Below are 26,533 nucleotides of genomic sequence, written 5' to 3'. Positions count from 1 at the left end.
GGACCGTGTGAAAAATTTTGGGGGCTGGGGAAAATTAGGCGCCAAATTGCAATAAGTCCCGCCTATATACATATACACTTATATATATATATATTATAATACTTTTTTAAAAGTGTTAAATTTTTGTGTTATAGAAATGGGTTTTTGTTGTAGAAAACAGTGCTAGTCCTTGAGGTTTTGCTAGGAGTAGAGTCCTTATTGGTCTATGATTAATAGAGGGATCTGCTACTCATTTTTCAGCTCTTTTGTTTTGCTTCATCAAACTATATACATATTACCTTTATTAGTTATATTCAAAGGTATGTAGAGTTATTAATGACCGAATATTACTACTGTATTCCACAAATACTCTACATGGCTATCTATCTAAATGGAATTTTAACAAATTTGACCATATATTATAAACAAGGTAGCAGACAAAAGTGAAAGAAAAAAAATGAATAAACGTATACAGTACACAAATAGCAAACATTCAAACTCAGATTTAGAGCATTGATCTCTTTCATATTTATAGAATACCAATAAAGTAACAACAAATGACATGATAACACCAGTTATATACACATATCAAGAAAAATGCTCTGTATGTGCATGTTAAAAAATTCCCATCCAATTCACACAAACCATGTCTTATGGTCGATTCTAAAATTTATTCACAAGAACAATGCATATGTTCTGTTCAAAATTTCCAGGTATGCTTAAAAATATCTATATTGTACGTGTATTCAAAATCAGTATTTTCTTTAAGTTCTATTTGGTTTCAAATGAATTTTAATGTTATGCCATGAATGTTGGCTAACCCTCAATGGCAATTGTTACTTTGTTAGAATAAAACCTTGTCAATTTCTTTATAGACCATATACTTCTTGGATTTGCAAGGTCAAAATATTACTCAGCTAAAATATTACATTAATAGATGAATGAAGTAAGGGTAAAGACTCTTACCATAAAATGCTCTCCACTTGCAAATGTTAAAGCTAATTAAAATCATCCCACAAGTTACAGTGCGCAGATGAGATGTCACTTTCAGAAAATGAAACATCTTCTACTGATCCTTGAGAAACTGGAGTTTTAATGAGGTTTTCATGGCTAATTCTTGGAGGATTTGATTTTGTTACAGTGCGCTTTATGGATGTCTTCCAAGCAACATGTTCACAATTGAGCTTAATGACCAAAAACAGAGAAACACAACTCAGAAGTTTATATTGTGGTGTGCAAAGAGGAGAGATTAAACACTAATTTTGGAAATCGATGGTGAGATAGATGATATAGCATAGAGAGTACCAGTTGTTTTTCAAGAATGACCTCTCTCTTGTGTCCAACACTGCAGTCAGTAAAGAAAAAAAATAATCAGTGGAAATAGATAAATCATAACAATCGGGGAATAGAAAACGCATAATATAAAGGTGAATACAGCAAGGTCAATCTCTATTAAATATATCTTCGATTGTATATTTAGGAAGGCACCAATAATCAGTAAATAACTAACTTCATGAGCTCTAACAGCAATTCAATCTACAACTTCTCATTCGGTTTTGAGCACAGGAAACCAATTATTATGAAAATAAAGAACAAAAGATTTATTGCATCTAGAGATGAATCTATAACCACCAAGGAATGTGTAAGCTCATTAAAACGCTAGTAAATTAAGAAATAGGTTCAGAAGCTGATAAGAACTTGACCTGATACCACCACCACTAGCTGGTCCATTGGTATATAATGTTGTAATGTCTCTAGTAAATTGGATTGCATGTTCTTTCAGGTCAAATAATCCATCCATACGCAGCCTTACATCATTACTAGCGGCTGAAGATGAAGCGTCATCACCAATGCTAGTTGCTTTCAGACTATCGACCCCAATTATATAAGAAAATATAGAACTGTTGATGCCAGACAATATTTCTTCCAACCATGATCTGACCTAATAAAACAACAAAAATAGATTAATACAATGTAAACACTCAAAAATTCATTTTTTCCCCTCATTTGAATAGTCTTATTATATAATAAATAAATAGTCGTGGCAAAATCTTAAAACTTATCCACCAGGAATTCTGTAGCCTTTGCACGTTTAACACATTCATATCCTCCATAAGATATCTCACCCCATCCTTTCCAACCACAGTCCTGAAAATTTTAACAACAGTACATTAGTATAACCACAGACCAAGGAACAAAAAAGGGTTTTCAATACAGAGCAAAAATATGGTTAATGTTAACTGTTGACGGAAAGAAAGGAGAGGGGAAGATCACATGTCACTGGAGAAATATATGCTTAAATAGTGAAGGCAAACACTATGATAAAAGGTTAACTCCTTCCTGATAGCATAATCTTAGGGAATATGACGTTGGCTAAGATGGTAAAAAAAACAATAGCTTGAGCACTTCAAATGACTTAAATTTAAACAAGCACAGAGACATTCCAAACATGTAGGCCAATGATGCAATAAATGTAACCAATTACACTGGATATGGTATTAGTGCTAAATTAACCAAGAATCGATTGCATTGACTGACACCAACAGTCCTTATTTTATAAGAACACAGGCTATTAGTACCACCAAAGGATAACGATCTTGGAACTTATGAGCACTCTTTGACCAAAGCAAACGATAAAAGATAAGAGTGACTCCCATATTTGCATAGACTATTGAAATCAAGGTATTTCAATGGTAGCAATAGAAAGATGAGCTCTCTTTAGTGATTAAATATGCACCAGAGCTCCAAATAAAACTTTCAAGCACAAGCATGGTACACGGAGAGAATAAACCTCCATTTGCAGCTTATGTATTACATAATGAATCAGCCAGAAACATTAAAAGCATCACCTTTGGAATCAATTGCAAGAGTTTTTCAGGGATCGAACCAGCAGAGGATTTTGCTCCAACACAAAGAACCTTGCAACTTGACAAGGGAGAGAATGAAACATTCTGAAGATCAATAATTTGAATTTAAGGACAAATAGATAACTATCTCAGTCAATTATTGTTCTCCCATTTCATTCGGAATAGAACTATACGAACAAAAACTTACCTCATCAGGGGTGACATAGCAACTGGGGTCCCCAATTTCGTACAGGAACAATTGCTCAGACATTTAGCCCTACATTCCCGTAGATTCATACTCTTGTTCACCCATGTATGTTGAGCATCCAGCAATTTCCAACCAGAAAATTTCAAAAAGAAGTGATAATTTGGTTTGTTTTTCATTCTTTTCCAGTAACCAAACAGCTGTTAAAACCAAAATACTCCGAGAAAGTAAAGAAAAGAAGAAAGTACCTGTTGTTTCCGAGACTCTTCGTCCAGTGCCTTCTTTCGTTGTTCATCGTATTCTTCTTCTTCTTCTTCCATCTTCTTCCTTTTCATCTCCATGGCCTCGAGCCAGGCCTTCTCCCTCTCCTCAAACTCCCTCCTCTCCCTCTTGGACCTCTCCGCATCTTCCTTCTCTATCAAGTGTACCTCACTCGTCAAATCGACCATGTCATTCTCCGATTCACCATCGCCCCTGCACGTTTGTTGAGCTCTACACTGAGAGTGATTTGGGCAAAGATAGAGGAGAGTGATTTGGGCAAGATATAGGAGAACACGAGAGAGAAGTAGAAAAAAAATAAAGATATATTTTTAGTTTCCCTCTAAATAAATTCACTCACCCGCCAACACTGTAACTCATTTTATATCCCATTCACGTGTTGCCCAATATAATACACTACCATAATACTTTTTTATTAGTATTATATTCATGTGTTATGGAAATAGGAATTTGGTGTAGTCTCTTATTTATGATTCTAAATATGTATTTGGTGTAGTTTCTTATTTATGATTCTTGATTAGGTATTTAAGTTCTTGAAACTTAAGGTTCTTCTTCGTAAGTTTCTTCTTGGATGGTTTAGTGTTCTTTTCATCTCTTTTTCTTTAGATTCTCACCATTCTTATTGTTGGTTTTAGGGGTGTTCCAACCCCGTTCTTGTTCCCAAATATCCCGGCTTTTGGTAAGGAAAATAGGCTAGATATATGTGTTTATATATATGTTTTATGCTATGATATGATATATGTTATGTTATATGTTTTATAGTCCTTGGGCATATGACTTGTTTAGCTAGCAATCCCCAAGAATTTATGGGCATATGACTTGCTTAGCTAGCAAGCCCCACAAATTTATGGGCATATGACTTGCTTAGCTAACAAGCCCCAAGAAGTTATGATGGCCATTGTTGTCCTATATGATATGTGTTTTTATAGTCATATGTTTTATAATATATGTTTATGATATAGTCTTATGCTTATGATTTATGTTATAATAGATTTTCCTTGATGGGCATTAGGCTCACTCCTTTATTTTAGTGTGATGCAGGAAAATGAATTATGGAAGGCGGAAGGATTCTTGGCAGCTTGGCTTGTGTGTTAAGGATGAATGGATTCAATGGACTGCGTGTTGATCGAGGGTGACATTATTTATTTTATGTCTTTTAAATTATGTTTTGATGTAATTCCGCAATTAGTATTAAAGTTATGTTTTATGATTTATAAACAATGGGTACCCATACCACATCACATTTTATTTTATACTTTTATGTTATTGATACAATATTTATTTTGGGGTTTTAATAAAGTTATGATTATTTCTTATGTATGTTTTCTCAAAAATAGTAGCTATGTCTAGTAGTTTTAATGGCCCAAGGTCTTAGAAATAGTTGGGTCATATCACTAGCCAACTCTAAAGAAAGAATCCACTTCATATGTTCATAAATGCGATAAGTGTCAATGTTTCTCCACAATAGCTTGGGTTGTACTTGTCAAGCTAACTATGATCTCCTCACCTTCGCCTTTTGTGATCTGGGGGATAGATTTGATTGAGTCATTGCCAACCAGTAAAGGAGGAGTTCGCTATGTTGTGATTGTCGTGGACTACTTTACAATGTGGGACGGAGAAGAACCATTGACAACGATAACCTTGAATAGAATACTCGATTTTGTTATAGAGAACATAATTTGCCACTTCTGGCTCCCAAGGAAGATTGTTTCAGACAATGGGACCCAGTTCGATAGCGATATGCTCACCAATTTTTGTGAAAAATATGGGTTCATCATGAGCTTTTCCTCAGTAGAGTATCCACAAGATAATTGACAAGTAGAGGCAGTGAATAAAATCCTCAAAGCAAGCTTTAAAAAGAGGTTGGAGGATGCTAAAGGGTTATGGCTCAAACAGCTCCCGCAACTGCTTTGGACATATAGAACCTCTCACTGCATGAGTACTAATCATACACCATTCTCACTCACCTTTGGAAGTGAGGCAATGCTCTCGGTCAAAACCTTTAGTGACATCTCACAGGCAAAGGACCTTTAACCAGGAGCATAATCACAATTTACTACAAGCATCTCTAAATCTGATTGATGAACGTTGAGAAGAATCACAGATTCACCTCGCTCATTATCAACAGAAGGTAACTCATTATTTTAACTCTAAGGTTAAAGAAAGATAGCTCAAGTTAGGAGATCTAGTGTTGAGGAGGGTGTTCTTGGCAAATAAAGATCCTAAAGATGGCGTACTAGGACCAAACTAGGAAGGGCCTTATCAGATCATGGAAAATCTACGAGAAGGCGTATTCTGGTTAGCTTGACTAAGTGGAGAAGCAATTCCTCAAACTTAGAATGATTTGCATTTGAAGAAGTATTACCAGTAATTGATTAAGTTTAAGTTTGTAAGGCTTGTTTATAAAGGCCATCTCATTTTAAAATTTTAATTATTTAATTGAATAAAGTTATGGTTGTTGTGTAGTTTAAACACGGTACCAAGTTTTTCTCCAATTTTTTTGTATTATCATTATGTAAAAGCAACCTAGAATATTCATAAATTATGATCGCTTTGCTAAGTCTATGAAAAAAATTATGTAACTTAGAATTTGGAAATTTGGAAATTTTTTAGATTGAAAAAACTCGAGTTTTCAAAACAATTTCGAATATTCACTAAGCTAAATAAGAAAATTCAAAGAAATAAAACCTGGAACTAAACAATGTACAAGGCCAAAATATTAACATGTATGATATTAAGCTATTAAAGTCTTGGATATAACCAGGTCCACAACCTTAAAATCAACCGGTCAACTATTAAGCATGAAGTTCTAAAAGTACCTCGATCTAAAATAACTCCCTATAACTACGAATGTGTATAAAGTTCAAAAGATAAAAGCACAATAATGGAAGGGAGATATATAAATATTAGAGTAAAGTGAATTTAGAACGAGGATAAATAACCTCAAACAAAGCAACAAAGGCAAATTGTCTCGGCCTAAAGGCCTAATTACAAGGGATATTATAAATAAATAAAAAAAGAAAAAGTTAAGAAATTCAATGCCAGAGATCTCTCAACCCTGAGCTTCAGTAACTTACTCATGGGAAGAAACTTTATCTTCTCTGACATCTCCGCCGACTTCCGAGGCAGGCTCCACATTTTGTGAGAGCACATTCGCAAGGCGATCTTGGAATTTGGCATGATAACACTCTCCTAGCTCAATACTTAGGAATGAGAAGTCACCTTCTTGGTTGAAGCACCAGACCTTGTAAAACATCTCCTCCACAATTGAGTTATTCTTGGCTTCATGGCCATCCACCTTGGACTGGAGTTCATCAACCTTGAACTAAAGCTCGCCAACCTTTTTGTGGAGCTGGTCCCTAACCTTGATCACCTCAAAGGCCTACGCCTTGCAATCTTCTCATAGGATTGGGACATCTCAATATCTACTTCGAGCTTCACAGTCTTCTCACGAGCTTGATCCAACTCTTGTGAGGTGGCATCCTCAATCTGCTTGCACTTATCCTTGACTTGTTCTAGATGAGTGGCTGATCTCTTAACTTCAGCTAGGATCTTATCCCCTACTTAGACCTGGGCCAAATACGACTGTCAATCAAAACAACCAAAAAGTTAGATCATTGAAAAAGATGGGATAAACTGAAAAGACAGGTGAGGAAACTTACGGTCAGCATCATCCCCAGGGTGGACTGCATCACATCTTGGGGAGCTGCGCCTTCAATTTTCTCCATTTTTCAGACGGAGAGCTAGTTTACATGCTAACCCACGTTGTTGGTCAGGGTCTGAAGGGGACTTTGGAGGTGGGTCACAAACTTGCCCACATCCACGTGGGGAGTTAGGATAGATACGAAAGGAGCATGTAACCTCCCAAATTCCCTAATATGGCTTAGTGCCTGGATTAAGGGGCCATGAGTGAAATAAGTGGTTTGTTGTGTTATTATGTGATGGTATGAATGATTATGTGCATTTTGTTATTATATGGTTTTATTTGCATATATATGGGGTTGTTTCTTATAAGAGTGACATTTTTGTAATTTTGGCCTGTGGATGGCATATTTGTATATTTATTTGCATGTATGTGATATATGGGTGAGACCACATTATGTGGATATATTTGAGCTATTCGCCATGAGGCAATCCTAGGAAGCAAGTTAGCGGCTTAGTCATAACGGGGCTAAATACTGGGCTCAGAGTGAGCCTAGGGGTAATTTGGTACTTAGTACATTACCGGGATTGAGCGGGTAATGGGAAATGATTTGGTAATTATTTGAGGATATTGGGAGTAACGAGAATTGTGAGATGTTAATTATGATTAACGGGGTAGGTGGCAAATGAAAAAATTTCTCTTGGATGGCTTTGAGAGGGAGATTGGCCCAAGGGGCATTTTAGTCATTTAGGTTTAAATTAGGTAACTTAGCCAAGGGACGATTGTAGAAAGAACCAAAGGAAAATGGAGCAGGGCTCTCTCTCTCTCTCCCCTCCTCCGTGCATTCTTCCTCTTTCTCTCGGTTTGATTTTGAGGCTAAGATTAAGAGAATTGAAGCTACGTTTGAGCTATGTTCTTCAATGGGTAAAGCTAAGGGATAATTCAATGATTGAGGTAATGATTTTAAGCTTGAATTTTGAAGTTATTACTCTGTTTTTATGATACTTTTAAGCTTCAAAGCTTGATTTTGGGATTGGGTTTTTGGTAGTGTTTTGAGTGTTTTATAGCTTGGGTTTTATGGCTGGTTTGATGATAATGTTGTATTGGACTTTAGTTTTGACTTTGGGATGGTTTGGAAGTGATTTGTTGTGAGTTTTAAGCTGAGGAATACATGGGTGCTGGGTTCGCAGGGTCAAGTCGCGGCCGTGTTCTTGGGTGCTGCGACTTGAGCGAACCCCAGAGCCTAGACAAGGCTCTGTCTAGCTAGTGCACTGCGACCCTCAAGGGTAAGTCGTAGCCCGCCCCTGGCCCCCAGTCAGGGGGCTTTCTATCTGGGAGGCGCGCCGCGGCCCTTGGGGGCAGGTCGCGGCTCGCCTGGTTCTTTTGAGACAGCAAAGGTTTTAAGGTCGAGTTTCAAACCGTGAGGCTCGGGATCGAATCTACAACCTGGTTTGGTAGAATTCGAGGTCCCGAAGGCTAGGACTTGGTCCGTGTAACACCCTACTACCTTAGAGCCGTTACTAAGTGAGTTTAAAATGTGCAATTAACTTGCTAATCGAGGTTTTAGGACTAAAGTGTAATTAAATCATAATCAGTGTCCTAAACATGATAATAAACCTCTCATTGAAAAATTATAAAATGTTTAACATTTGGGATCCAAAAACATTGTTTAGAAATATTTACAACTCAAAATATAACCAGAGTCGACTAAACGACAAAACTTAAGTATAGTACAATCATCCCCCAAAAGCACCCCTGGCCGTGGCAGCCAGGCAGACCAGACATGTACGCTGCTCGTCACGCTCACCATACTCAAGGTTGGTTGATTTTCCCCTTGCCTTTACCTGCACCATAGAGCACCCGTGAGCTGAAGCCCAGCAAGAAAACCCTCACAAGCAGATAATATATGCACATCAAACACTTAACATAAAATCAAGCCATCATCAGGCTAAACACGTACGGCCATGCCGTCCCAGGAACTTTACCAGGCCCTGGGTTCGCGGACTATACCGTAAGGATATCTCAGGTAACCCTTGGGGTCTCGCCCTGGCAACTCGCACTCCGCGTGCTAAACGCTGCTCTCGGCCCCTTGTCGTTCTCAGCCTTTTCCGTTCCTGGCCTTCGTCGTTCCCGGCCATCATTGTTCATTCATTTATATGTACACATAATATAGCTAAACAGATACTTAAACACATACAAATTTAATTAAAGGGCCACGCCCTACAACACAATCATATAGGGTCGAGCCCTGCAACTCAAGCTCTATGGGAACAATAGTATTCTTACCTGTGTCCTGAACTTTCCAAGCACCGATGTCCCGAGCATAGTTCCCTAGTCCGAGCCTCGCCGAAACCCTAGTCACAACGCATTAACAATTTCCACTCATCAAGTTCTAATCCATTAAATAGCTTTAGATTATGGTTCTAGTCTCCAGGGCATTGAATTGTATCAATCCTGGTGATAAAATACATTCCGAGCCTTAACTATTGAATTCCCGAGCCTAAAACCTCTTAAAAACCCAAAAATGTGCAAAGCGTCATGGCCCTAAGGACTCATGTCGCGGCCCCCAGCTCAACCCGAGGCCCTACCTCAAAATAGCCTACACGCGCCGCGGCCCTTCCTGAAGGGCGCCGCGGTGCGCCTTCAATTCCAGACGCCCCAAGTTCTAAGGGTCACGGCTCAGCAAGAACAGCGTCGCGGCCCAACCCCTCGAGCCCATAAAAACTCACCATTTTCATCCCAAAAACCAATCTTATTGACCCCAAAATCAAGCCAACAATCCAAACTAATCATCACAGAGATTATACTATAGATTCAGCAACAAAACCTAACCAAAATTCTAGTTCAAAGCCTCATAAAACTCAAAGTTGAATCTTCATCTCTCCAACATGAAAAACTCTTAACACACCAGGAGAAATTTCAAGCACAATTCAAATAATTTAAAGGCTTACCCTTGCTTAATTGGGTCTCTGAGCTGATCTCCTAAGCTCCAAGCTCCAAGCCTCAAGCTCCCCAAAATCCCAACTCCAATTCCTTAGTTTTTGACTAGTTTCCTCCTAGATGTCACTAGGCCTCCAAGCTTCCAAGGAAAAAGATGAGAGAGGGAGATAGAATGAGTGGGTCGGTTCCTATATTCTGAGTGTTTCCTAAACTTTGTTTTATTCAACTTAAGCTTCTAAGGTTATCTCAAAGCTCGGGGTACCAAAAACGTCCCCGAGGGAAAAATGGTAAATTTCCCCAATATTCCCTCCTAGACATTCTAACCTCAAATATATCTGCAAATATTTATTTCCATAACCCAATAACCTCATAAAGTGTATAATACCCAAAATACCCCTCGACTCGCCCTGAGTCGGATTTTCGACCTCGTTGTGACTTTCTAGCTAATCGCACCCTAGAACTGCCTCGGATCGTGTAACACAGATATATCACAAATATATCACAATTATCATGTTTACACCCTCAACAGGCTAAAATTACAATCATGCCCCTAATAACTAGATGGGGCCCACATGCATATTTAATTCACCTAAACATGCATCACTAATCACATATTCACACAAATCCACATATTAAACAATAATTCGCATATTGCCCTCCAGGCACACTAATCAAGGCCCTAAGCCTTATTAGCAAATTCGGGTTATTACAACTATCCCCTCCTCACAGAAATTTCGTCCTCGAAATTACCGAAATATCTCGGGTGTAACGACCCAAATTTACTAATAAGGCTTAAGGGCCTTGATTAGTGTGCTGGGAGGGCATAACTGGATTATATTTTATTTAGTGATTAAAAGCATGTTGTATGATTATTTGAATATTTGTGATGCATGACTATGTGTATTAGTATGCATGTAGGCCCTGATTAGGTTAGAAGGGTGTAACGCCCTACTCCCTTAGAGCCGTTACTAAGTGAGTTTAAAAATGTGCATTCACTCGCTAATCGAGGCTTTTAAAGCAAAAGTGTAATTAAATCATAAACAGAGTAGAGACTTTAGAAATAACTCTATTTCATTGAAAATCATAAAAGTTTAACACTTGGGATCCCAAAATACTGTTTAGAAATATTTACAACATATAAGTATAACCAAGTCGGCTAAACGACAAAATCTAGGTTTTATTACAAACATCTCCCAAAATCCACTGGCTGTGGCAGCCAGGCAGGCTAAACATGTACACACCGCTTCATGCCTGCTATACTCATGGTTGGTTGGCTTTCTCCTTGCCCTTACCTGCACCACAGAGCACCCGTGAGCCGAAGCCCAGCAAGAAAACCCACAAACAAATAACATATGCAAAACCAACACATAGCATATAAACAAGCCATCAATAGGCTAAACACATACGGCCAAGCCATCCCAGGCGCTTTATCAAGCCCTGGGTTTGCAGTCCACACCGTGAGGATATCCTAGGTATAATTTAGGGTCTCACCCTGGCAACTCGCACTCCACGTGCTCAACGCTGCTCCTGGCCCTTTTCCGTTTCCGGCCCTTTGCCGTTCCCGGCCCCTGCCGACCTCGGCCTGTGCTGTTTCCGACTCTTGCCGAATGTTTACACAATAGCATTCATAGCATAGTAAACAAATACTGAACACTAACAAATTCAATCAAAGGGCTACGCCCCACAATTCAGACATATTGGGCTTAGCCCTGCATACAAGCTCTATGGGAACAGGGGTTTTCTTACCTGCGTCTCGAGCTCTCCGAGCACTGATATCTTGAGCACAGCCCTCTAACTTGAGCCTCACCGAAACCCTAGTCACAACACATCAACAATATCCATCCATCAAGTTCTAGTCCATTAAGTAGCTTTGAATCATAACTCTAATCTCCGGAACCTTGGATTCTATCAATCCGAGTGATAAAATCCATCCTGAGCCTTAACCTTTGAGTTCCCAAGCCTAAACACACATTAATACACAAACTAGCACTAAGAGCCGCAGCCCTAACCACAAGCGCCGTGTCTAGCCTCGAAACAGAGGCTAGCATTTCACTGAAGCACACACGGGCCACGGCGCGCATCCAACTCCTTGGCCTCCCATGGCCGCGCGCGAACACGGGCCGCAGCATGCCCCTCCTAGGGCTGCAGCCCTCACCTCCGAACCCAGAAATCTTCATCTCTTCCTTCATTTTCTTCAGACCAACTCACCCAAAATCACCTCAACCCAGCAATTTAACCCAGAAATTAAGCTTAAGTCCCTCAACCACACCATCTAAACTTTGCTATAAGTTCACTCAGCCATGAAACGCAGCTCACAACCAATCTTAACATCATAATCCCAATTCACATGCAGCTCATGGTTTAAACTACAATTCTACTGAAACTCAAGAAATTTGAAGGTTAAACTCCTTACCTCAGCTGATAATTCCTGGCCTTCTTTGCTCCCCCACCTTCAAAGCTCTCTCACACAAACCCCAAGCCTTGGATTTCTGCTGAAAATCTCCCAAGCTCACACACCACAGTCCAAGTTAATAAATCGACTTTGAGAGGATTAAGCTAAAAACTGATCTTTCCCTTTGGTTCCAGCAGTTTCTTTTACTTAACTATATCTAACTTTATTCTCACAAAATGACCAAGCTGCCCCTTAAGCTTAGCCTCTATCCTTAATTGACCCAAGGGCAATTTAGTCATTTACCTAATCCCGCTAAGTCCTCGAGGTCCAAAATATTAATTTCCCCAATATTCTTTCCTATACACTCTAACCTCAAATATATCTCTGAATATCTACTTCCATGCCCCGATAACCCAATAACACATCTAACACCCAAAATACTCCTCGACTCACCCTGAGTTAGATTCTTAACCCCGTTGTGACTTTCGGGCTAACCGCTCCCTAGGACTCCCTCGGATCGTGCTACACAGAAATATATCACATGCATATCATATTTATCACATTTATGCCCTCAACGGGCTAACATCACCAACATACCCCTAATATCCAAACAGGGCCCACATGCACATTTAACTCAACTAAACATGCATCTCTATCACAAACTCACATAAATTCACATATTAACACATTAAATCATTTATTGCCCTCCAGGCATGCCAATCAAGGCTCTAAGCCCTATTAGCAAATTTGGGTCTTTACAAAGGGCATAATCGAAATTTTGCCCCGTTGAGGGCATAACTGTATATATTTGTGATAAATTTTTGAGACCACATTATTATGTGGATATATTTGTAATCTGTGACTCGAGACGATCCTAGTTAGCGGTTCAGCGAAAAAGTCATGGCGGGGATTTATACCCGGCTCAGGACGAGCCTTAAGGTATTTCTGGGAATTTAGAGCATATATTGGAGTCTATTTTGATATTGAGGAATATAATTGGTAATTAGTTAGGTGTCGGGAAGTAAGCGATAAATATTAGAGACACTCGAGGAATTAGCGGGAATTGGGTGTAATGACTGAAATGCCCCTAGGTTGATTTAAAGGCTTAGGGATAAAGGGAGGTAAAAATGGTCATTTGGCTTATAAAGGATAAGTGTTATCAGGAATTATGCCTTAGTGGATTATGTAGAAGGTCTCAGAAGTCTGAAGGAAAGAAAGAAGAGAAAAGGAAAAAAAAAGGGAAATTGGAAGTCTATCTTTTTCTCTCTCGGTTTGAGGTTTCTTCCTCAATTCTTGAAGAAGTTTGGAGGTGAAACTCAGAGAGAGTCTGGGCAAGAGCATGAGGCTAGGGTCCCTGGTTTGGTTTGAAGAGTTAGCAAGGGTTGCTCATCATTTGAGGTAAGGTTCAAGGTAGCTTTGCAGTTTTTAGTTCTTAGTATTGTCATGGATTTTGAGCTGAGTTTTGATGGGGAATTCTAGGGAAATTGAGGCTGAAGCTTTGAGGAGTGGAAGCTAAGGAAGAGTGGAGGATATCCTGAGGTTGAACTTCTCTGTTTAAGGTAAGAAGCTCTGATCTTGGTCACTCTAATTATGAGGTTTCAGCTGTTGTTTTATTGAGTGTCTGAGCTTTAGGTTCAGCTATGGTGATTTCCTTGATTAGGGTGCATGTGATTGAACTTTTTGTGGTTGGGACTTATGGGATGAGTTAAGGATGTTGGGAGGCTTGTTTTGAAGTTTGGTTGAGGTTTGGTTCAGTTTTGAGAAGGTTTGGCTCGGGAATATTCGAAGGAGAAAAAGTTGTGCAGGGCTGTGCTGTGACTAGCGCTATAGCGCTAGTCACTGGGCGCTACATCGATAGGTCCCAAAGTTCCAAAGCCTTTTGGCTCTGTTTGTAGCACAATAGCGCTCTCCTTAGGGCGTTGTAGCGCTACCCTATTTCCATAAAGGGGTTTTTGGGTTATTTTCAAGGGTTTTTTCCCAGGGGTTCGGGGTTTGATTTCACCACCCCGTTTGGTGGGATTAGGACTTCCCGAGGGCTCGAGATTGGTCCCAAGGCAAGGTTTTGGATTTGAGGTTTGGCGATGATTCTGATCTATGGCTATGACTAGGTGTACGCTAGGGCTCAGACGAGATCGTGCTTGAGGATCAATTGAACAAAGTTAGCGAATCTAAAGTTAAGAAAACTGCACCTGGTTATGTGTTCGTGATGGGACTAAGAGCTCCCTATATCTGTATGATGTCATAGATGGTATTATGCCAAGGTACATGTGATAAACGACCTAAGGGTGCTGTAAATAATACTTGCGTACAGGGCGCAGCTCGGCCACTGGTAGTCGAGGACATCTTAATATTCACTGAGCTCGGTTTAAGGGGGTCGGAGTCAGTGGGATAAATAGAGGGTGCGGCCTAAGGGCGTTAACCCTAGTTATCATATGTGAATTGATTACTGATATGAAATGATATACTTGGTATGCTGAATACTTGATTAACGTGAATGATTAGACTATTGAGTACATGCTTATGCGGTATGAGTTATCTGATTGTCTGCTGAATGATAATGCTCTGTTATTGTATTTTCTTGTTGGACCTTGGCTCACGGGTGCTACGTGGTGCAGGTAAAGGCAAGTTGGACTAACCCTGAGATGGAGAGATTCGGGGCTGAATGTACATAATCAACTGATCGGCAGCCATGACCGAGGAGTGGAATAGGACGAGAAAAGCCTATTTGTCTGTTTTGCCTTAGAGTGGCTAACAACTGTATTTAAATCTTAATTATTTTGTAAACGGTCTTAAAGTTATTACGTTTGGGATCCCATGTAAAAAGAAAATGTTTATTAATAAGAAATGAAGCTTTTGAGACCAAAATCTTTTAACCCTAGTTCAACTATAGTTTCAGTAACACATTTCTAACTAAATGACTTGATTAGCAAGTCTTGCGCCTTTATAAACTCACACAGTGTAACGGTCTTGGCTATTCAGGGAGTTACAACTTGGTATCAGAGCGTCCTAGGTTTAAGGGTTCCTGAAGACTGGCTGGACATGTACATTCGCTGCGAAAGACAAGCTCGACTCAGGGTTTGGTAATTGTGTATACATGATTATATGTTTAAATGATCTGAATGAAATATGATTGTTGATATCTGCTTGACTAATAGGGATCATGAGATACTGATAAGGCCTGGCCCTTGACTATTGCATGATGATATTGAGGTGTTCTTATCAGCACTGCTATGCATGTGAATGATTATATGGATGAATACTTGGATAAACTATTATAACTTGATTACTTGTGAATGTTTGGAGTTTTAACGGTGGATCATGAAAGGATTATCACCCTGTCATCATAGTCTAACTGCCGAGTAGTTGATTGCGGATTAACTTGGATAATTATGTGTCCAAGAAAATCCACACGACTAGCCGGCAACAGGTCTGAGACTAGAGACGATTACTAGGGCCAGACCCCTTCGCCAGTCCCTGAGAACTGGCAGCAACTTATGGCTGACATGCAAGTAGGGCTACAGATCCAGGATGAACAGATCCGAATTCTACGACAGCAGGCTCCATCAGGGAGTGTTGCCCCCATTGTGCCACCTGTAGTGGTACCTGTTGTACAGCCAGTAGAGGTTTGGAATAGATGGGAGCCATTGTATGAGCGGTTCAAGAAACAGCAGCCCCTGATCTTTGAGGGAGGACCTGATCCACTGAAGGCTGAACAGTGGATGACCATGATTACTGCCATTCTGGAATTTATGAGGGTAAAGGGACATGATAGAGTGGCCTGTGCCAAATATATGCTGAGGGAGGATGCCCGGATCTGGTGGGAGGTGGCATCACAGACTAGAGATGTTACTGCTTTGACCTAGGAAGGATTCAAGGACCTGTTCAGTTAGAAGTACTATAATGTTGCCATCAGGGCAGTGAAGGTAAATGAGATTTTGGGGTTGGTTCAGGGCAGCATGACAGTTACAGAATATGCCCTAAAGTTTGACAGACTTGCGAAATTCGCACCAGACCTTGTGCCTACTGATGCAGCTAGGCAGGACAGATTTATTAGAGGGCTTAATGCTATGACAGTCCGAGATGTGAGGATTACAACAGTACCTGGAGGGACGTCTTATGCCCAGGCTGTAGAGAAGGCTCTTATCGCTGAGGAAGCAAAGAATTAGATATGGAGAGAGAGTGCAGCGAAACGGGAGGGCCGCAGGGTGGTGCCTCCATATTCTTGTTCTAGTAGGGGCAGAGGCCTCAATGATTTAAAGAGGAAGACCCCTGATGCTTCGATCACTCCTGGTCCTGATAGGAGAGGTCAGGGTACTCAGGGTGCCCATCAGGGAGGCGGTGATGCATGGAGAACTTACCCTGAGTGCACGAGGTGCAGAAGATGTCATCTGGGCGAATGTCGGGCAAAGGCCTGTTATGTGTGTGAGGTGGTGGGACACCTCAAGAAAGACTGCCCAATAGTGAAGAAGGGAGATGTGGGGAAGGTGGACAGCTTGACTCCAGCTCGAGTGTTCACCCTGACGCAGGTAGAGGCCGAGGCTAGTCCCTCGGTAGTGACAGGTCAGCTTTCTAGTGTTGGCTCTCCTTTTACTGTATTGATTAACTCTGGTGCTACACATACGTTTGTTTCTAGTAAGGTGATTGATATACTGTGTAGACCTAGTGAGTATTGTACTTCAGGGTTTGGGACTATCTTGCCTACAAGGGAACTGGTAGTATCTAGGAGGTGGATTAGAGCACTGCCAGTGATAGTTGATGGTAGAGAGTTGTCAGTAGATTTGATTGAGTTGAGTATGGAGGACTTTGATATGATTTTAGGTATGGATTGGCTGGTTAGATATGGAGCTACCATTGACTTCAGAAAGAAGATGGTGACCTTTGAGCCAGAGGGCGAGGACCCCTTTGTTTTTGTGGGAGCGGTGCATGGACCCCACGTACCCAGGATATCGGCGCTGAGAACCAGGAATTTGTTATAAGGTAGGTGTATAGGTTTTCTGGCTAGTGTGGTGGATATCACCAAGGTTTCGCCAGCAAGACCGGAAGAGACCAGATTGTTTTGTGAGTTCTTGGATGTGTTTCCTGAGGACTTGCCTGGGTTGCCGCCACGTAGAGAGATTCAGTTTGTCATTGAGTTGGCGCCAGGGATAGAGCCAGTATCGAGGGCATTGTATAGGATGGCACCGGCAAAATTGAAAGAATTGAAGATACAGTTGCAGGAGCTTCTGGATTTGGGGTTCATCAGGCCTAGTTACTCGCCATGGGGTGCTCCAGTTTTTTTTGTGAAGAAGAAGGACGGGACTTTGATAATGTGTATAGACTACAGGGAATTGAACAAGTTGACTATCAAGAATAAGTACCCCCTACCAAGGATTGACGACTTGTTCGATCAGCTGCAGGGTAAGACAATGTTCTTGAAAATTGATCTTCGATCTGGTGATCACCAGCTGAGGATCAAAGACGAGGACATACCGAAGACGACCTTCTGAACGAGGTACGGGCACTATGAGTTTTTGGTCATGTCATTTGGTTTGACCAATGCCCCAGCAGCCTTTATGGACCTAATGAACAGGGTGTTCAAAGACTTTGGATCAGTTTGTTATTGTCTTCATCGACGACATCTTAGTGTACTCCAGTTCAGAGGCAGAGCATGAGATTCATCTTCAACAGGTTCTACAGAGGTTGAGGGAGCATCAGCTGTACGCCAAGTTTAAGAACTGTGAATTTTGGTTACCAGAAGTGACATTCCTTGGACATATCATGGGTGCAGATGGAATTAAGGTGGATCCAGCTAAGGTAGAGGCAGTTAGGGATTGGCCGAGGCCAAGGAACGCCTCGAAGGTGCGGAGTTTTCTTGGTCTAGCGGGTTATTATAGACGGTTTGTGGGGGGCTTCTCGAAGATAGCGGCACCGATGACAGAATTGACACAAAAGAACTTAAAGTTTATCTGGTCAGACAAGTGTGAGGACAGTTTCCAAGAGCTGAAGCGACAACTTATTACTGCGCCTGTGTTGAGTCTTCCTTTGGGGGAAGGGAAGTTTGTTGTTTACTGCGATGCATCGAGGTTGGGTTTAGGCTGTGTGTTGATGCAGAATGAGAATGTCATAGCTTATGCATCACGACAGCTGAAGGAGTATGAACAACGGTATCCTACCTATGATTTGGAGCTAGCAGCGGTGGTATTCGCACTGAAGATTTGGAGACATTATTTGTATGGGGAGAAGTGTGAGGTATACACTGACCATAAAAGTCTGAAGTATTTCTTTACATAGAAGGACCTGAACATGAGACAAAGGCGTTGGCTAGAGTTGGTGAAAGATTATGATTGTGATATTCTTTACCATCCGGGGAAAGCCAACGTAGTGGCAGATGCATTGAGCCGGAGAGGCCCAGGTCAGTTATACAGTTCCACCCAAATCTCGAGAGAGTTAGATGATGAGATGGTCAGAGCGGGGATAGAATTGGTGGTAGGCCGGTTGGCCAATATTTCTCTGCAGTCGACCCTGCTAGAGCGGATTAGAGAAGGGAAACTGGTAGACGCTCAGTTACAGGAGGTTAGAGAAAATGTCTTAGCGGGAGTAGCTAAGGACTATTCTATTTCTGTGGTTGGTTTGCTTTGGTATCAGGGATGGATTTGTGTTCCAGCTGATGAGGGGATTAGATGAGAGATACTGGATGAGTCTCATACAACGCCGTACTCACTTCATCCAGGTACCACGAAGATGTACCAGGATCTACGGACGTTATATTGGTGGCCCGGGATGAAGAAGGATGTGATAGAGTATGTAGCTAGATGTTTAACCTGTCAGCAGGTGAAAGCTGAACATCAGCGGCTGGCAGGGTTGCTTCAGTCTTTGGGTATTCCCGAGTGGAAATGGGAGGATATCACGATGGATTTTGTGGGAGGTTTACCCAGAACTGTAGGGCTTCATGACTCGGTGTGGGTGATAGTGGACAGATACACCAAGTCAGCCCAATCTCTTCCAGTGAAGTCGACATATACTGTGGATCAGTATGCTGAGTTGTACGTGAGGGAGATCATACATCTCCATGCGGTTCCTAAGTCTATAGTGTCAGACCGGGATCCTATCTTTACCTCCAAGTTTTGGGGTGGTTTGCACAGGGCTATGGGGATTCAGTTGAAGTTCAGTACAACCTTTCATCCTCAGACTGATGGACAGTCTGAGAGGACGATTCAAGTGTTGGAAGATATGATTAGAGTGTGTGTGATCGACTTTGAAGGATCATGGAGTAAGTACCTCCCGTTGATTGAATTTTCATATAATAATAGTTATCAGTCAACAATTGGTGTGGCTCCCTGTGAGATGTTATATGGAAGGAAGTGTAGATCACCCATTCATTGGGATGAAATGGGTGAGAGAAATTATTTAGGGCCAGATATGGTTCAGAGGACAAGTGAAGCTATAGAGAAGATCCGAGCTAGGATGCTCGCCTCTCAGAGCAGACAGAAAAGCTACGCTGATCCCAAGCGTAAGGATGTGGAGTTCCAGGTTGGGGACCACGTGTTTCTCCGAGTTTCACCATTGCGAGGGGTGAGGAGATTTGGAAATAAGGGCAAGCTAAGCCCTAGGTTCATTGGACCTTTTGAGATCTTGGAAAGGATCGGTCAGGTGGCTTACAGGTTAGCCTTGCCACCATCATTGTCAGGAGTCCATGGCGTATTCCATGTTTCTATGCTCCGGAAGTACGTCTGAGATGCGACTCATGTGTTGAGGTATGAAGACTTGGAGTTGCAGACAGATTTGGCTTATGAGGAGCAACCGGTTCAGATCTTGGATCGGAAAGACAAAGTACTACGGAATAAGACGATTCCTCTTGTTAAGGTGTTGTGGAGGAATAGTAGGGTCGAAGAAGCAACCTGGGAGCTTGAGACAACGATGCGGGATTAGTATCCCGAGTTATTCAGGTAAATTTTGAGGATGAAATTCTCATTAGGAGGGGATAGTTGTAACGACCCAAATTTACTAATAAGGCTTAAGGGCCTTGATTAGTGTGTCGGGAGGGCATAACTGGATTATATGTGATTTAGTGATTAAAAGCATGTTGTGTGATCATTTGAATATCTATGATGCATGACTATGTGTATTAGTATGCATGTAGGCCCTAAATAATTTAGAAGGGCATAATCGTAATTTTGGCCCGTTGAGGGCATAATTGTATATATTTGTGATAAATTGTCGAGACCACATTATTATGTGGATATATTTGTAATCTGTGACTCGAGACGATCCTAGTGAGCAGTTCAGCGAAAAAGTCATGGCGGGGATTTATACCCTGCTCGGGACGAGCCTTGGGGTATTTCTGGGAATTTAGAGAATATATTGGAGTTTATTTTGATATTGAGGACTATAATTGGTAATTAGTTAGGTGTCGGGAAGTAAGCAGTAAATATTAGAGACACTCGAGGAATTGGGTGTAATGACCAAAATGCCCCTAGGTTGATTTAAAGGCTTAGGGATAAAGGGAGGGCAAAATGGTCATTTGGCTTATAAAGGATATGTGTTATCAGGCTTTATGCCTTAGTGGAATATGTAGAAGGTCTCAGAAGTCTGAAGGAAAGAAAGAAAAGGAAAGGAAAAAAAGGGAAATTGGAAGTCTATCTTTTTCTCTCTCGGTTTGAGGTTTCTTCCTCAATTCTTGAAGAAGTTTGGAGTTGAAACTCAGAGAGAGTCTGGGCAGGAGCTTGAGGCTAGGGTCCCTGATTTGGTTTGAAGAGTTAGCAAGGGATGTTCATCATTTGAGGTAAGGTTCAAGGTAGCTTTGCAGTTTCTAGTTCTTAGTATTGTCATGGATTTTGAGATGAGTTTTGATGGGGAATTCTAGGGAAATTGAGGCTGAAGCTTTGAGGAGTGGAAGCTAAGGAAGAGTGGAGGATATCCTGAGGTTGAATTTCTCTGTTTAAGGTAAGAAGCTCTGATCTTGGTCACTTGAATTATGAGGTTTCAGTTGTGGTTTTTATTGAGTTTTTGAGCTTTAGGTTCAGCAATGGTGATTTCCTTGATTTGGGGTGCATGTAATTGATTTTTGTGTGGCTGGGACTTATGGGATGAGTTGAGGATGTTGGGAGGCTTGTTTTGAAGTTTGGTTGAGGTTTGGTTCAGTTTTGAGAAGGTTTGGCTTGGGAAAATTCGAAGGAGAAAAAGTTGTGCAGGGCTGGCTGTGCTGTGACTAGTGCTACAGCGCTAGTCACTGGGCGCTACATCGCTAGGTCCCAAAGTTATAGAGCCTTTTGGATCTGTTTGTAGCACTATAGCGCTCTCGTTTGGGCGCTGTAGCGCTACCCTGTTTCCAGAAATGGGTTATTTTCAAGGGTTTTTGCCTAAGGGTTCGGGGTTTGATTTCACCACCCCATTTTGTGGGATTAGGGATTCTCGAGGGCTCGGGATTGGTCCCGAGGCTAGGTTTTGGATTTGAGGTTTGGTGATGATTCTGATCTATGGATGTGACTAGGTGTACACTAGGGCTCAGACGGGATCGTGCTTGAGGATTAATTGAACAAAGTTAGTGAATCTATAGGTAAGAAAATTGCACCCGGTTATGTGTTCGTGATGGGACTAAGAGCTCCCTATATCTGTATGATGTCATAGATGGTATTATACCATGGGACATGTGATAAACAGCCTAAGGGTGCCATAAATAATACTTACGCACAGGGCGCGGCTCGGCCACTAGTAGCCGAGGACAGCTTAATATTCACTGAGCTCGATTTAAGCGGGCCGAAGTCAGTGGGATAAATAGAGGGTGCGGCCTAAGGGCGTTAACCTTAGTTATCATATGTGAATTGATTACTGATATGAAATGATATACTTGGTATGCTGAATACTTGATTAACGTGAATGCTTAGACTATTGAGTACATGCTTATGCGGTATGAGTTATCTGCTTGTCTGTTGAATGATAATGCTCTGTTATTGTATTTTTTTTATGGGCCTTTGCTCACGGGTGCTACGTGGTGCAAGTAAAGGCAAAGGCAAGTTGGACCAACCCTGAGATGGTGAGCTGCGGGGCTAAATGTACATAGTCAACTGATCGACCGCCACGACCGAGGAGTGGAACAGGACGAGAAAAGCCTATTTGTCTGTTTTGCCTTAGAGTGGCTAGAAACTGTATTTAAATCTTAATTATTTTGTAAACGGTCTTAAAATTATTACTTTTGGGATCCCATGTAAAAAGAAAATGTTTATTAATAAGAAATGAAGCTTTTGAGACCAAAATCTTTTAACCCTAGTTCAACTATAGTTTCAGTAACACATTTCTAACTAATGACTTGATTAGCAAGTCTTGCACCTTTATAAACTCACACAGTGTAACGGTCTTGGCTATCCAGGGCGTTACATCAGGATACCTCTCCCACATCTCCGATTCTAGTTCCCATGTCGCCTTCTCAACCTTATTGTTCCTCCACAGCACTTTCACCAAGGCGATGGTCTTGCTCCGCAAGACTTTGTCCTTCCGGTCGAGAATCTAAACTGGTTTCTCTTTATAAGACAAGTCCTGATCCAGCTCCAGATACTCATAACTCAGAACATGGGTCGAATCAGACACATACTTCCAAAGCATGGACACGTGGAACACATCATGAACCCCTGATAAGGCTGGAGGCATTGCCAATCTGTAAGCTACCTCTCCAACCCGTTCCAGAATCTCGAAGGGGCCAACAAATCTAGAGCTCAGCTTGCCCCGAACACCAAACCGTCTCACTCTCTTCAAAGGCGAAACCCTAAGGAACACATGGTCACCAACCTGAAACTCCATGCTCCTACGTTTCATATCTGAGTAACTCTTCTGGTGACTCTGGGAGGCGAGCATTCGAGCTCTAATCTTCTTAACTGCCTCATTGGTCCTTTGAACCATTTCAGGACCTAAATACCTCCTCTCACCTGTCTCATCCCAATGGAAAGGTGATCTTCACTTCCTCTCGTATAACATCTCATACGGAGCCACTCCGATAGTCGCCTGATAACTGTTGTTGTACGAGAACTCAATCAAAGGAAGATACTTACTCCAAGTTTCCCCAAAATCTAGCACATAGGCTCGTAGCATGTCCTCCAATATCTTAATCATCCTCTCAGTCTGACCATCTGTCTCAGGATGATAAGCGTTACTAAACCGTAACTATGTGCCCATAGCCTTCTTCAGACTTTCCCAGAACTTGGAAGTGAAGGTGGGGTCCCTCTCGGATACTATTGACCTTGGAGCCCCATGCAGTCGAACAATCTCCTTCACATATAACTCCGCATACTGCTCCACAGTATAAGTCGTCCTGATTGGTAAAAAGTGGGCAGACTTGGTGTACCTATCCACGATCACCCACACTGAATCATGTTGTCCCACGGTCTTTGACAACCTAACCATGAAGTCCATGGCGACATCTTCCCACTTCCACTCTGGAATCCCTAGAGGTTGCAGCAACCCTGCTGGCCTCTGATGTTCAGCCTTGACCTGCTGACAAGTTAAGCACTTGGCCACATAATCCACTACATCTCTCTTCATGCCTGACCACCAATACAAAGCTCTCAGATCTTGGTACATCTTCGTCGTACCCGGATGTAAGGAATAGGGAGCGGTATGCTATTCATCTAAAATCTCTCACCGGATAGCTGAATCTGTCGGAACACAGATCCGACCCTTATACTTCAGTATCCCCATCTCCGAGATAGAAAAGTCCTTAGCCGCTCTGACTAAGACATTCTCCCCATAACCCTTCAGCTGGGAATCATTCCCCTGTGCCTCCTTGATCCTCTCAAGGAGTGTATACTGAAGAATGATGTTGGCTAACCGACCAGCCACCAACTCTATACCCGCTCTAGTCATCTCCTCCTATTGCTTATCAGATATCTGTCTCGAACTGAACAGTTGTCCTGGGCCCTTCCGGCTCAATGCATCATCAACTACATTAGCCTTCCCAAGATGGTATAGGATATCACAATCATAATTCTTAACCAACTCCAACCATCGTCTATGGCGCATATTTAGGTCCTTCTTAGTAAAGAAGTACTTCAAACTCTTATGGTCGGTGTATATCTCGCACTTCTCATCATATAAGTAATGTCTCCAAATCTTAAGTGCGAACACCACCACTGCCAATTCTAGATCATGCGTGGGATATCTCTGCTCATACTCTTTTAACTATCTCAATACGTAGGCTATCTCCTTCCCAGCTTGCATCAACACACACCCCCAAACCATGTCTGGAAGCATCACAATAAACCATGAACTTCTCATTGTCCGTCGGCAAACTCAACACTGGCGCGGTGATCAGTCGCCGCTTCAACTCTTTGAAACTATTCTCACATCTGTCTGTCCAATCCTAATTTGTCTTCTTCTTTGTCAATTATGTCGATGGTGTAGCTATTCTAAAGAACCCTTCAAAAAATCGCCGATAATAGCCTGCCAATCCCAGAAAACTCCTCACTTCAGGAACACTGCTCGGTCTAGGTCAACTAGAATCCCCTCCTTACTGATGATATGGCACATAAATGTAACTTGTGGTAACCAGAATTTGCACTTGCTAAACTTAGCATATAACATATGCTTCCTTAACCGCTGCAACACTAGACGTAGATGTTGCTCATGCTTTGTCTCTGACTGTGAGTACGCCAGAATGTCGTCGATGAACACAATCACGAACTTATCTAAATAATCCTTGAAAACCCTATTCATCATATTCATAAAAGATGTTGGGGCATTGGTTAATCCAAAGGACATAACCAGGAATTCATAGTGTCCATACCTTGTGCGGAAAGCGGTCTTTGGTATGTCCTCCTCTTTGATGCTTAACTGATGGTAACCTGACCGGAGATCTATCTTAGGAAACACCATCTTTCCCTGCAGCTGGTCAAACAAATCATCAATCCTAGGCAATGGATACTTATTCTTAATGGTCAACTTGTTCAGCTCCCTATAGTCAATACACATCCTAAAATATCCTTCCTTCTTCTTGACAAACAACATTGGAGCACCCCATGGCGAGAAACTCGGTCTAATGAACCCCAAATCCAGTAACTCCTGCAACTGAATCTTCAACTCCACTAGAGCCATTCTGTAAGGTGTCCTAGATACTGGCTCCGCTCCTGGTACCAACTCTATAACAAAATCAATCTCCCACCGCGGCGGCAGCCCTGGCAGATCTGCTAGAAATAAATCTGGAAACTCGCATACCAGTCTGGTCTCCCCCGGTCCAACCGACACAACCTTAGAGGTATCCACAACACTCGATAGGAATCCTATGCAACCTCCCTACATTAGGTCTCTAGCCTTCAATGCTGAAATCATAGGTACCCATGGTCCACTAGTTGTTCCCACAAATACAAAGGGTACCTCCCCTTCCGGTTCAAAAGTCACCATCCTATGCTTGCAGTCAATCGTTGCCCCATACTTCAATAGCCAATCCATCCCTAGATGTTCAGTCGATCGTTGCCCCATACTTCAGTCAGAGTCAGAACATGAGTAACATCTGAGGTTGGTTCTACAGAGACTGAGGGAGCATAGGCTGTTTGCAAAATTCAAAAATGTGAATTCTGGATATCTTATGGAACTTTCCTTGGTCATATTTTCAGTAAGGGGGGGATCGAGGTGGACCCAGCCAAGATTGAGGCGGTCAGAGATTGACCAAGGCCAAGGAATGCCTTAGAGATTAGGAGCTTCCTTGGATTGGCAGGTTATTACAGGCATTTCGTGGAAGGATTCCCAAAGATTGTCACTTCATTGATTGAACTGACATGCAAGAATTAGAAATTTGTGTGGTTAGACAAGTGTGAGAACAACTTCCAAGAATTGAAGCAGAGGTTGATTACAGCTCCAATTTTGAGTCTTCCAATTGATCATGAGAAGTTTGTGATATATTGTGATGCCTCACATCAAGGTTTGGGTTGTGTTCTTATGCAGTCAGGGAAGGTGATTGCTTATGCCTCTTGCTAGTTGAAAGATTATCAACAGAGATACCCCACTCATGATTTAGAGTTGGTAGTAATGGTTTTTGCATTAAAGTTATGGAGGCATTACCTTTATGGGGAGAAGTGCGAGATATACATCGACCACAAGAGCCTGAAGTAATTTTTCACACATAAAGACCTGAACATAAGACAGAGGCGTTGGCTGGAGTTGGTGAAAGATTATGACTGTGAAATCCTATATCACCTAGGAAAGGCCAACGTGGTAGCAGATGCCTTAAGCCAAAAGGGTCCAAGACAGATATACAGTGCAAGACTGATACCCAGAGAGTTAGCAAA

At 41.7% G+C, this 26,533-nt stretch overlaps 1 protein-coding gene across 1 annotated transcript; it reads right to left on the bottom strand.

Moving 5' to 3' along the window:
- Window positions 1-971: 971 nt before the first annotated feature.
- Window positions 972-1,911, bottom strand: LOC133780691 (uncharacterized). Its single transcript, XM_062220267.1, has 3 exons — window positions 1,683-1,911; window positions 1,285-1,324; window positions 972-1,163 (listed from the first exon to the last, which is right to left on the bottom strand). Exons 1-3 carry the CDS (start codon window positions 1,778-1,780, stop codon window positions 978-980), a joined length of 324 nt encoding a protein of 107 aa, XP_062076251.1. The 5' UTR covers window positions 1,781-1,911; the 3' UTR covers window positions 972-977.
- Window positions 1,912-26,533: the final 24,622 nt, after the last annotated feature.

This window comes from Humulus lupulus, chromosome 5 (assembly GCF_963169125.1).
Source record: "Humulus lupulus chromosome 5, drHumLupu1.1, whole genome shotgun sequence".
Classification (NCBI taxonomy): domain Eukaryota; kingdom Viridiplantae; phylum Streptophyta; class Magnoliopsida; order Rosales; family Cannabaceae; genus Humulus; species Humulus lupulus.
The sequence above is the reverse complement of the archived record's forward strand: the minus strand, read 5'-3'. Positions and strand labels throughout refer to the sequence as shown.